Genomic DNA, 13,647 nt, shown 5'->3' with positions numbered 1-13,647 from the left:
GTACTGTTCTAGGCTCAGAGGATACAGTATACTGAACAAAGCCAAACCCCTTCTCTCCTGAACCTTATGTTCTGCTTGGGGAAGCTACAGTAAATAAATATGGGTTGATATCCTTCATGAGGATGAGTAAAGTCAAGGAAAAGAACTGAGAATGGCAGTTGGAGAAAGGAGTGTGCTATTTAGTATAATTAGCGAAGGCATATCTGATAAGGGGGTACTAAGAAATCTGAGTGAAATCAGGGGCTGAGACGTGAGGGTTTTCCAAGCAAAGAAAGCAACAAGTGCAAACACGGCACGGGGAGAGCTTGCTGGTGTACTGGGGGGAGAGCAGGGTTGGGGTGGAGTAAGCCAGGAAGAAAGTGGTGAGGGACCAGCTCTAACAGGGTCCTGTCTGAGGCAGGAAGGGACTTGGGACTTGACTCTGAGGTTGAGCAGAGAGGTGGTGTGATGTGTTAAAGTGGCGAATGGACTGCAGCGGTGGGCAGGTCATATCAGGCTGTTCTTTCAGGAGGATGCTAGAACTGTCTAGGTAAGACATGTTGACTTGTACTGCAGTTGTAGGAGTGAAGTAATGAGTATGATTCTGGATATATGTTCAAAACAGAGCTGGCAGTATTTGTTGCCAGCTGGTAATTGTTGCCAGTTTGGATATGGTGTGTGAGAAAGAGAAGAGTCAGGATGATTGCTAGGTTTTGGTATAACCATTGGAAAGAGCTGGCATTTACTGAGATGGAGGCTAACTGGCAGGCATGTTTGGAGGAGAAATCAAGTGTTTTTTGTTTTGGGGCATGCTAACCTTTCAGATGCTGGTTTGATATCTGAGTAGAGATGTTGAACAATGGTTTATTCTGGGGTTTAGGGGAAAACAAGGTATACAGTTGTGATTTATTGGCCTCTAATACTTTAAGATTTGAGGTACAGTGAGATCATAAGAGGAGAAAGAGGCACAGAGGGAAAGGTTGCTGAGGACTGGACCCAGGGACACTCAGGAATTTTGAAGTTGGTCAAAGAGGAGAAATTAGTAGGGAGACTGGGAAAGGAAAGCGAAGTGAAAGGGTTCTGGAAGTCACAGGAAGGTCTCCCGTTGACCTTGAACAATTGCAGAGGTTAGGAGCGTCCGCCCTCCACGTGCTTGAAAACTCGAGTCCAACCTGTAGTTTGCCTTTCATGTGATGTGGTTCTGCATCCACCGCCCTGAATCCATGGATTCAGCTAATCGCAGGTTGGTTTCAGTAGTATTTAGTATTGAAAAATACTTGTGTGTGAGTGGACCTATGAACTTCAAGCCTGTGTTGTTCAAGGGTCGGTTGTACTGTCAGATGTTGTCACTAGGTTAGATGAGGTGAACACCAACAGGTGACCTCTAGACTTGGCAACACAGAAGAATCCGGTGAACTTGGAAGAAAAAGTTCACTGGTGTGGTGGGCCTGAAAGACAGATTGGAGTAGATTCTAGAGGGTCAGATAGTTGTAGGAAATTTCAGGCCCAGGCGACTTCCCTGGTGAGTTATATAAGTAGTTGGGGTTTTGCTGTGAAAGGGAGCAGAGAAATGGGCTGTAGCTGAAAGACATTTCTTAGCGTTATTCTTGATCATAGAGAGGGCTTGGTAGGGTGACTTAATTATCAGAAGACTTTATGTATCTGTAGGAGATATTCTAGCCCACTACTTAATACTTGGGATTTAGGGTCAGGTAGCCAGGATTTAAATTTGACCCAGCTGTTGTATAGTTGTGTTACCTGAGGGATCATCCAGTTCAGATTCTCTTGAATTTTGGTTTTATCACCTTTACTTAATAGTGAAGGTGATACTTCAAAAGGGTTAAATGTGCTCATGCTTTTAAAGAGCACTATATAGTCATCTGTATTGTACTCTCTGGTGTGTCTGCGTTTTGGCCTATCATCGTTTAAAACAATGAGATGAACATTCTCCACACTAATATTGTTGCAGATTCTGTTTTATCCACTAGTAATTTATAAATAAAACTGCATATTTTCAATTCCCCTTTATTAATTCAGGAGAAAAGATAATAAGTTAGCTCAAAATGGACAAAGAGCAGTTTTTGGAGTGGGTACTGGGCAGTGTGGATTGGTGGAGACAGAGGATTTAACTTCATCTGCCAGAAGGTGGTAGTTCCATACTCATATAAAATTACACTCCTTTTTCCTACTGGCATGCTTTGGTTTCCTTAGACTGACTTGGTGAATGTTCAGTGCTGTCTTGAAACATTTCATATTGGTTGTGGATCGAGCTGGTTCATTACACAGGCAAGTTATTGTCTTCATTCTTCCGTCAGGCACTATTGACTTGTTCACAATGAATGTAATACACTTTCAGAGCTGCCAAAAATAAATGCAATAGGTGGTGTCCTGGGGCTACAACTAAACTTGCTGGGCTCTGATCAAACACTTTACCTCTGGCAGTCTCTTAGTACTCGCTAAATTCTCATACTTGGCTTGTTTACTTAAGTTCTTAGAAATTCTAAATAATAAAAATTTAGGCCAGATTCAGTGAAGTGTATGTTTGTGCCTTTAACTGTAGAAAGGTTGAAATACTACTTGTACCCTCTAAACCAGTCTTAAAAAGAATGGCCATTTATATTTTATTTACTCCAAATCTGATTTTCAGAGTCCATGATCCTAGTCCAGTGATGTTAAATACATTTATGGCCTTCCTGGTACTGTAATAAAATTAATTAATAGCATAAAATAATTAATGACAAAGACTGTCTGATTCATTCAGAGAAGACCCAGGTTCCATACCAGTGAGCTTGGTAAGAGACTTGAGTTGCGTACAGCTCCATTTGCCCCTCTGTTTTCTCTTTGGAGCAGATAGCTTTTCTGACTGTAAAGATTTAAACCAAGGGGAAAGTTTTCAAGTCTCCTGGATTTCTTTTTCAGGAAGATTGAGGAAGTGATCAGAAAGGGCTTTCTTTTCACTAGCACATAAGGGAGTGGGGGGCTGTCAGCTTCCTTGTTTATGCGGGTAGGTGTTTTTGGTACACAGTTTCATTCTCGGTGCTCCCTGTTCCAGAATCTGACAAAGAGGAGAGACCGCAGAGCGCTGTCATCCCCAAGGAGGTGACCCCAGCGCTGTGCTCCCTGATGAGCAGCTATGGCAGCCTCTCGGGGTCAGAGAGCGAGCCAGAAGGTAAGCCTCGGCTTCAGGCGCTGACGGTTGGGTGTGTGTCCTTCCGCTGTTGCCTTTGGTGTACACTGTGTGACAGTAGCATCCTTTCACGTGTGTGTATCTGAGGACGAGATGTGTCGTGCACGTTCTTTAGTTGAGCCTCAAATTCCTTTCTCATTTGATTCAGGAGTTAGCATGGGATGGACGTAAGTGGGAGAGATGGAGAACTGTGTTGCTCCTCTAGGAGAGAGGGGCAAAAACAACATAATGAGAGAAGAGGGAGGGAAGAGAGAATATCCACTAATGAATCAGAGAAAATTCTAACAGATAAAGCAAAGGAAGTTAGTTACTTCTTCCCACTCTCAAGAATCCTTGTCTTAACATGTTTCACACCTTACAAAAGAAAAAATAAAAGCCCTAAAATCTTGATTATTTTTCCTTTTTTTTTTTTTGGACCAAATACTCATTTTCCTCTAAATTTTTTATCTGTGGAACTTTTATACAATAAAATCTTTCAAGTGAAAGACTGGGGTTTTAAATGAGGTGAGAGGTCCTTTATGACAAAGAGGATGGTACAATTCCTTACCTGTATATGGGGCATTGCTCCTTATAGAGCACATTTACCTAAACTGCCTCATTTGGAGAACACAGGAATCATATATGCTTGTGTTGCATTAGCCTGTGTATTTTTAAGGTTGGGAGACATGGAATCCTTTTGAGAGTGGTTCTGAGAAGTTAACGTTATTTAGGATACATGTTTTAATGTTAAAAGATGATGACAAACTCCCCCTCCCCCCAAAAAAGCGATGGTGATAAACCCACTCAATATCTAGCATCTCTTTTAGGGCCTCCTGAAAGGGCTACGAATAGGCTTGGCAGTATGGGCAACTCAAGCCAAGGTTCACGTCAGTAACCCTGCGTTTGTTTAGTGAATGACCATGTGTCCTGTTGCACCTCTGAACCTGGCTCTGCGTGGTTGTTATATCTGGGCTTCACCAGTCACAAGAGAATTCTGAGTGTATGTCTCAGATGCGTCATCATGGTAGGGCCTCTACTGAAGACAGGAATAGAGGGTCTTCAAAGTGAAAATGTAGGATGAAGGGGAGATTTAAATGTAATTGGGTGAAGATGGCAGGACTTTTAATGTTGACTAAGCTAGAGAAAATCAATGTTTATTAGTTGGAAGATGCTGAAGAAGGAAGAGTTGGGCTTTAATATGACAGGTAAGTTTTAGATCTGGGTATCTATAACATAGGAGTTTTTTTTCCCCTCTTTTTGAAAGGCCAAGCTTTACTATGGTAACTGGTTAAAGGCTGCTTGAATTTTGAAATATAATCTACTTTGGCTTTATCAGAGGAGTCCTTTACAGATGGTTGCCTCTTCTTTTTTTTTTTTTTTGAATTTTAAGAAAAACAGTATTTAGTTCCTTACTCTTGTTTCCAGTACACTGATATGAAGATGAAGTTATTCTTTAAACACATATTACGTTTCCTGCTTATCTTATGTATTTATGACAGGTGATAGCAAAGAAAGCTGTTACTAGATTACTGAATCCCATAAAAACAGCTCTACAAATACTTTCCTCTCTCATTCCTAAGATAAGATATTTAATAGTTTTATACTCATGTCTTCCTTTTGGGCTGCCACTTTGAGAAGGCAGAGAGGAAACTGGAAGGGATCAAGGTTTCAGCCCTTTATTTTATAGACACTGAAGCTTCAAGAGGATACACTGGCAAAACTAGTATGTGGCAAAGCTGATGTAAAGCTTAGGTCTAAAGAAGCCAACTATATTGCCTTCCATTACATCTTTCTTTGTGTGGCAATAGGTGGTGCATAGCTCTTCTTTTGCCTTTGTATGAATTCAGTTTGACTGATTGTCCAAAATGTCCTGCCTTCAGGGAAAAGTCCTTGTTTCACATTCCTGAGCCTTAAGAATTATTTTATGTAATTTGAATTCACTTTTATTAAGCCATCCAGGTCACTGGCAGATTTCTAACTTGCAGTGTTACTGGGCTATAGGATGGGATAGGACATTGACACAGCAGGATTTTGCAATACATAAAACAGGGAAATAAAGTGAGCCTTCCCTTGTTTATGCGGGTAGGTGTTTTTGGTACACAGGGAAATAAAGTGAGCCTTCCCTGAACCATGAAATAGCATCTCTGTTGTTTTTGTTTTAGTCGCTAAGTCATGTCCTACTTTGGGACCCTGTGGACTATAGCCCGCTAGGCTTCTCTCTCCATAGGATTTCACAGGCAAGAAAATTGGAGTGGGTTGCCATTTGCTACTCATGGGGATCTTCCCGACCCAGGGGTCGAATCCGCATCCCCTGGAGCTCCTGCATTTCAGGTGGATTCTTTACAGCTGACCCACTGAGGAAGCCTGTGGTTATTAACCATTAGTATGGTTATTAACCGTATACTAATTTCAGTATGATGTCTCAGGGAATAGGGAGGCCTGAGGAGAAGGAGAGAGAGAGGAGAATGGCAGGAAGGTGGAGCAGTCAGAACATAACGTTGTCAATTGGTTGTCTTATATGGACATGGTTCATGGTGACCCAACACAGTTATAATAGTAGTATCAAAGATCAGCGATTACACATGGCCGTAACATACAATAGCAGTGAAAGTCTGAGACATTGAGCAGAAATCATCAGAATGTGATGCAGAGACATGAAGTGAACCAACAGTGTTGGAAAAATGGTGCTAACAGACTTGGTCATTGTTGCCACAAACCTTCCATTTGTACAAAATGCTGTGTCTCTGAAGACCATTAAATCAAAGCGCAGTACAACAAGGTGTTCCTGTAATTTAAGAATTTTACAGCAATATACTTAGATTTTCCCCTTTCCTTCCTTTGTGTTATTCTCTCAGGTTTTAGTTCTGTGGATGCTAATAATCCCCACATACATTGTTATTATGCATTTTTGCTTTCAATTGTCAATTATCTTTATAAAATTTTTTCAAATGAAAAAGGTCTTTTGTATTTATCCACATATTGACTGTCTCTGGCACTCTTCATTCCTTTGTGTAGATCCAAGTTTCCATCTGGTATTACTTCTTTCGTGGGGATCATTTTCCATAGCTCTTTGCAGTAGTCTCAGTTATTGGCAGTTATAGTTCCCAATTTGAAAAATTCTATAATAGACTGTACATGCTCAGTTTTAATTAAGTAACTGTTAGGGCTGGGGAAGGAGATTATTGTGGGGGGTGTTTTTACTGGTTGTTTTTGGAAGTTTTACCTGTGTTTTACTTTGTTATTTTCGTGTTTGTTTTTCATCATGTGTAGAAGCTCCCATCAAGACTGAAGCAGACATTCTGGCAGAAGACCAGGTTCTTCACAGCAGTGCTCCTGAGAAACCAAGTCAAGATGCTAACGCAGCTGTTAAAAAGTCCTCAGAAGCCAAGTGTGAGAGCCAAAGGAGAAGCTTTAAAAACGCAAATCCTAAGAGGAAGAAAAAAGATCTCAACTACCGAACATTGTTTGAACCAAGAACACACCATCCGTATCTCCTGGAAATGGTAAGCGGTCTTTGTGTTCTCGTGTCCTGAGAATAGAGCTGCTGGGCGTGTGTGTGCGTGTGTGTCTATCCGTGTGTGTTTTGAGGTTGCCAGAGACACATGCTTCTTGAAGGGTCATCTGTGTACCTTCGTTCTGAAACTGCCTTGGGAATATAGATGATACTCAGTAAGTGTGAGATAATTAACAATTTTCAAAACTGCTTAAAATAAAAGAACCTAGGCTAGGTAGTTGGTAAAGTATCGAAGTGTACTGACCTTTTAAAAATTTTCCTTGAAAGCACAGCTAAATACAGTGCAGACTAAAGGGAGAAAAAGGTTTTTGTGTGTTTATTTTGTGCATTGTTGACTTTTCTCAGTGTGATGTGCTCAAAAGCTTATGATTTTTCTTTAAATTATAAAGAAACAATGCCTCTTTTGATTCTAAGTAATGGACATGAACCTGTTCAGACATCTAAGACTTTCATATCTAAGAGTGATAGAGATACTCTGAAATGTTTAGTGGAATTGTGGAATCACTACCTGGTGACGTTCTGTGCAGAGTCTGATTTTTGCCTGGTTAGAGAAGTGCTTGTGCTGCGGCTCAAGTGTTCTGTCACTACAGACTATGGCATGTTACATGTGGACACAGTTGCTTCTTAATAAAATTGATCTGAAATGTACTCTCCTAAATTTTGGTGCTATGTAAAGGAAACTTCGTTCTTAAAATGTTTTCTTTGGAAACTTCATTTTTAAAATGTTTTCCTTCTGAAAGTTCATGTGTGGGTGTTTCTGAACTACATTGACATCAGAAATAAAATGAGTAGTTACATTATTCTTCTTGGCAAATCACATGTGATTCCTTGGTTATGTATTCTAGATAGCAGGGATTTTCTTTCAGTTACAGTAAGCACAAAAGTGGGAAATTCTGAAAGACCAGGAATGTTGGGATTATTTACTGATAGTTTATTACTGTATTTACTATAGCTCCATACCAGTTTCTGTATTGTTTATCGATTTCAGTTTGGGAGAATCCTGTTTAACGTGGTTTTTAGATGTAAAAAATTGTAAACTTCTGAACCTAATTTTCCCGTCCCTTCCTTGATACTCCTGGAGAAGACCTTGAATACTAGTGTTTAAATCTCAATAGTTTTGGTTAAAAGGAGATATTCTTCCATTGTTTTTTAGTGAAATAATTAGTAAATATAATACAAATATTTATTATTCTGTGTTCTTCATATAGAGAAGGCACATAGAATATCTTAGATGGTGCTTCTTGGATGTATTTTATTTAAAAGCTAATCTTTTTATTTATTATTTTTTAGCTGTTAGCTCCGGACATTCGACATGAAAGAAATGTGATTTTGCAGTGTGTTCGGTACATCATCAAAAAAGACTTTTTTGGACTTAATACTACTGCTGTGAAAACTAAAGATGAATAGGCATCTGGTGTTTTAGCACACATGTCTGAAGCATGTAAAATAGTAACAACCTCAAGTTTGTGGGTGAAAATTATTCTTTTTTCAACTGGATTAGTAATTAAATTGTAAGCCTCATGGGCTATTATGTAGGATTTTAAGTCTTTGATGCTATACAAATAAATACCTAATTGATTTTTAAGACTGTCTGTATTGTTGGGATCAAATGTAATATTTGCTAGCAGAATTCTACTTTGTATTTATTGCTGTTGTATAAGGAAGTCTACTCTTGGGCCAGATAAGAATTGAAGATGTTGATTTAGTGGTAAGGGAAAAAACTTAAAAATTTTTTTAATTCAGCTGAGGAGAACTGTAGGTTGGGGAGAGAAATAGTCATTTTGTTTTTAATAAATGAGAGAGGAAGAGTCTCTTTAACCCCTGTAAAGGGAGGGTATTTTAAAATAAACCAGAGCAAATTAAAACAATGAGAACATCTTGAAATTTAAATTTCTGCTGTTTATTTCAAAAGACATGTTGACATTCACCTATTGGCAGCTCAGGTATTTATCATTTGAAATATTATAGATATATGGCTTCTGTTTATGTTCCAATTCAGTAGAAGTGCTTCTTTTTGGTATGGTTCAGAATTGGACATTTAAAAAATTTTTTCCTGTGAAAAAGTATGTAAAGTATAGTACTTGATGAGGTTAAGTTAATTTTTTATGGTATAAATAGTAATTTGTGAAATATTACATGAGTTTTAAAGAATTAAAATTTGCTTATAAAGGTAGTAATTGAACCTTTAAAATATGTTTTAAATAAATAACAGCTACTAAGGTCTTTTTATCCTATAATGCCAGAGGTTCTGGTCTTTTATGTTCTAGTCATTTGTGCTAGCTAGTGCTAGAGCTCTACTCTTTTTTTTTTAAATGTATTTATTTTTAATTGAAGAGTAATTCCTTCACAGTATTGTGTTGGTTTCTGCCGTATTATCAACATGAATTAGCCACAGGTATACATATGTCCCTTCTTTCCTAAGCCTCCCTCCCACCTCCCACCCCATCGCACTCCTCTAAGTTGTTACAGATCCCGGGTTTGGGTTCTCTGAGTCATACAACAAATTCCCATTGACTCTTTTCCACGTGGTAGCGGGTATGTTTCCATGCTGCTCTCTCCGTCCGTCCCACCCTTTCCTCCCTCCTCTGCTACCCGTGTCCGTGTCTGTTCTCTATGTCTGTGTTTCCACTGCTGGCCTGCAGATAGGTTCGTCAGTACCTCCTTTCTAGATTCCATATATATGCATTAATATATGATATTTGTTTTTCTCTTTCTGACTTATTTCACTCTGTATTAGGTTCATCCATCTCATCAGAGCTGACTCAAATGCATTTCTTAGAGCTCCTCTCTTGACATTCAGTCAAAGGAGCTAGATTTTTAAAATTTAGTCTCTTGTAGTTGGAAAATTAATTTTACTTGACATCATGATTATTGAAATCCATGAATCTTGACTTCAAGAAGTAGGGCAAGAGAGCTGATAGCAGCCCTCTGCCCCTCTTGCTCCTCTACGTCTGAAAGATCCCGTCCCAAATCCTGGAACATCTGGTACACGACACTCTGACATCACAGACCTGAGATTAACAGTCATATTGAGGTCAGTGTTTCCCAACCTGGCAACAACCATATAGACCTTTTGATTCTGTTTTACTCTCTTCCTCCAAAGAGCCCCGTATTTTGGAAAATTACCAACTAGTTCATTCATTAATTCAGTTCATATAATACTTTAATGGAGTAAAAGAAAAATGAATAAAACCTTGCATTATTCAAAGGTGTGACTCTTAACCCACTTCATCTTAACAGGACAGAGAAGTAACCAATATTACAAACTGATTTAATATTCAAATTTTGACTAGGCTGCAGTTTTATCTCAGGTTAGCATGCAATTTCCATAGGTTTCAAATATATAAATGAATTCACAGACTCCTAGTGTATTTTCAAAGAACCATCATGTCTCCAGGGGCTTTGACAATCACTGCTCTAAGGTATATTGTGCGAAGTTTTATTTTCAGTCTTTCTTGTTTTTTGTTAAATGTAGTAAAGCCTGAAAATGCCCCACTGTGTACTGCCCTGGCTGTGTCCAACAGTGTTAAGCTGTGGTGACTGTTGTTTATTTCTCGGGGGTAATTTCAGATTCAGTTCCCTTTATATTTAACCCAGGAATTGCTTAAGTATGTTTACAATTCCCAAGCAGGTAGAGTGTAACCTGTATGGTTTCTGCTTTATGGAATGCATGGTCAATATTTGTAAATATTCTGAGTTTTGAGGGGAGAAGGGTGCCTTGCCTATTCTTTTTGGGATTTACCTTGTTAATTGTCAGACCTTCTACATTCTTGATGTCCATTTAATGAATTGATTTCAGAGATGTGAAAGCATTGTGTGACTGTTGGTGAGTTGTGCCTTTTACAACTATGAGATATTCTTTTTTGTCCTTAATACTTTCTGCGTGGGCTTCTATTTTCGAGACAGGTTTAGGGGAGTTCAATCTAAGAGTCTTTGGGAAATTTAATCCATTCATATTAATTGAAACAGTTGAAATGTTTGGACTGTTCTGCCATTGTATTTTGTATTTTCTGAATATTGTGCTTGTTTTTATTTCACCATTTTATTGGCTTGATTGTTGTTTTTTCTCCTTGTTTTTCCTCCTAGTGCTTTGAAATTAATTCAACATATTGCTGTTTTGTTAGGGGTTACTTTTTTTCTCTTTACTTATTAATCAGTAGCCATATTTTTCACTCACCTCCCAATTAAGTCAGTTACCTTAGCATTCTTTCACTTCCCCACCTGGATCCTCTTCTCCTGGTGCAATCATGTGAGTTTTTTTAGATTCATCTCTATTATCTTTGTGTGTGTGTTTGTGTCTTGACATTATGCATCATTACTTAGAAAACTGTTAGTTCACTGTTTCCTTCTCACTGTTTTTCCCTTTATCCCAGGGTTAGTTTTTTTGGTTTATTGCAGCATATCATCAAGTAATTAAATGTTGAATCCTCATTTCAATTAAAAAAAATGAGTTTAGGGTATTAGGTTCAAAATTGAACACATGATTGCTAGTATCCAGTATTGCTTCTTAAAAGTCAGACAGCAGTCCAATTCTATCTTTATTGGCAAAAAGTTATTTTCACCTTCATGAAAAACCTTGGGTTTTCTTTTTATGCTTGGAGTCCTAAAGTTTCATCAGTAATGCCCAGGTATGTGGGATATAATATATGTCATTCATTCTGCTTATCTGATGGTCCTTTCACTCTGAAGAATTGTACCATTCTTGGACTAAGGACAATTTCTAAAATGATTTTTCTTTCCATTTTTTCTTTTGTTTTTCTGGACTTACCAAGTGAATATGGAACTTCATGACCTGATCCTTTCACTGGACTTAAATAATTTGTCTTGATCTTTTTGCTCTATTCTGAAAGATTTCTCCAGATGTTACCTTCCAAGGACTTCCTTTGTAGTCCAGTGGTTAAGACTCCGAGCTTCTACCACAGGGGCGAGGGTTCAGTCAGGAAATTAAGATCCTGCATGCTGTGTTTGGTACAGCCTTCTCCCCCACCCCCTCCCCCAAAAATATCTTCCAAATCACTAATTCCCTCTTCAGGGAATTCCCAATTCATTTTTTTGAATTGAAATGAGGATTCAATATTTAATTACTTGATGATATGCTGTGATATGCTACAATCATTTAGCTTTTCTGTTTAGTTTTTAATATTTAGTAATTTGTTTTCAAATATTCAAGATTGCTTTCTTATTCTAACTGCTTTTTTCATAGGTGTAATACCCTTATATTTCTAAGGATACCAGTGAGAATTTTCATGTTATTTTCTGTTTGAATTATTTGCTTCCCCCTTGATTGTCAGTTGTTCTGTTTGTTCAGTTTACTGAACAATTATCTTTACTGCCAGTTGTTGAAAGAGTCACTTTTACATATGAAAGAGATTCTCTTGATTAATGGGTTGGCATGGATTTTTCCCAGATTTGTATAAAGCCTTTTTTGCTCCAAAAGATGTTTACCTTGACTGAGAAAAAGAAGCTTTGTTCACACAGATTTTTTAGAATAGAGGGGGAGTGGGCAAAAAATCTAGGCTCTTGGCGTCACTCCCATCTCCTTGCCAAAATACCAAGAGTTTTAATCTGAGGATGGAGCTTTCTTCTGGGGCAGAATTCTTACCTGCCACTGCCACCAACCGCTTGGTTTTGGAGGTGGGCAGGTTTAGGACTTAACTATTGCAGCTAGTCCCCGGCTTTCTGTCATCTGTTGGCTCGGCTTGGAGCACCTCTGGACTCACTGTTAACCTTTCCTGTGGTTGTCTCCGGGGCTGGTTTGGGCAGAGGCCTTCCTCTTGTTTCTTGTCAACCTGGTCAGCTTCAGAGTGGTTCTCAAACTTTGGTTCATCAGAATCACTTGCGGGGCTTGTTAAAACCAGATTGCAGGGCTCTGCCCCCAAAGGTTATAATTAAGAAGAGTTGGGATGTGGCCTGAGAATTTGCACTTACGACAGGTTTCAGGTAGTGCTGGCGAGCTTTGGGGTGGGGGTGCATTTTGAGAACCACTTTGAGGAACTTAGGAGTTTCTCAAAACCACTAGTTTCCTGATACCATCCTTTATCTTGTATTCCTTCTCTGTTGTAAATCTTCAGTTGTTTTTAAAAATAATCATTTCAAGGATTTGGAGCATAGGGAGAGAGTAATCGATTGTTTTAATAAAGACTTTTAACCGAATCTCTCTTTTCATTATGCTCTGCAGTATTTTAGGTAAGTATCTTTATTTTACTTTTTTTCTCTCTCTCTCCTTTTTTGTGGCTTTTTTTTTTTTTAAAGTAATTTTTGCTTACTGGCCGCACCATGTGGTACGTGGGATCTTAGTTCCTGGACCAAGGATCAAACCCTCACCCTCTGCATTGGAAGCATGGAGTTTTACCCATGGAACAGCCAGGAAAGTCCCTGTGGCTTTTTTAAAAAGCATTTTATTTTGGAAAATTTCAAGCACATGTAAAAGTATGTGAAGTATAAAAAGTGAGTAATGTAATGATACCCTTCTTCCCACCCATCCTGCAGCCTCAGCACTTATCTGTCTGTGGCTAGTCATTTTCATTTAAACCTTAGCCATGCCAGCCCACCTTACCTCACCCCACCCCACTGGAGGTTATTTTGAAGCTTATGCTCGAGAATCTTACTATTTTATCCCTGTATATTTTAGTATACATCTCTAGAAGATAGGGACTTGAAAACAAAACAAAACACCAAACTATCATTTATAAATTAATTCCTTAAAATCATCAACCATCCAATCAGATAAGCTTCTATAACTTTTTATGATAACATAGTTGAGATCATCCTGTATATTTTGTATTTACCTCATTTTGTGTATGAGAAGTGGAAAACTATATTTTGGGTGTATTTAAAAGCTCAGCCTATTTCTTGTATTTACTAACACCTTCCTGTTTTCCATTAAAAAATGAGAGTTGAATTCTGAGGAGGACAGGTTGTTTGAATTTAAGCGTGAAGATGGTGCTCGGTGGAGCTCTTCCCCACTAGGGTGCTAGTGGTCTTTGAG

The 13,647-nt window shown here is 38.5% G+C and overlaps 1 protein-coding gene across 1 annotated transcript in view; it reads left to right on the top strand.

The window, feature by feature from the left end:
* NUFIP1 (nuclear FMR1 interacting protein 1) overlaps nt 1-10,151 on the top strand; it is a 31,429-nt gene extending 21,278 nt beyond the window's left edge. The window contains exons 8-10 of the mRNA XM_043891892.1: nt 3,032-3,148; nt 6,416-6,648; nt 7,950-10,151. Coding sequence (XP_043747827.1) covers nt 3,032-3,148; nt 6,416-6,648; nt 7,950-8,066 — 467 coding nt within the window. The 3' untranslated portion in view covers nt 8,067-10,151. The remainder of the gene's footprint in view (nt 1-3,031; nt 3,149-6,415; nt 6,649-7,949) is intronic.
* Nucleotides 10,152-13,647: the final 3,496 nt, after the last annotated feature.

Source organism: Cervus elaphus, chromosome 30, assembly GCF_910594005.1.
Source record: "Cervus elaphus chromosome 30, mCerEla1.1, whole genome shotgun sequence".
Classification (NCBI taxonomy): domain Eukaryota; kingdom Metazoa; phylum Chordata; class Mammalia; order Artiodactyla; family Cervidae; genus Cervus; species Cervus elaphus.
Note: the sequence above shows the minus strand (reverse complement) of the source record. Positions and strands in the feature narration are given on the sequence as shown.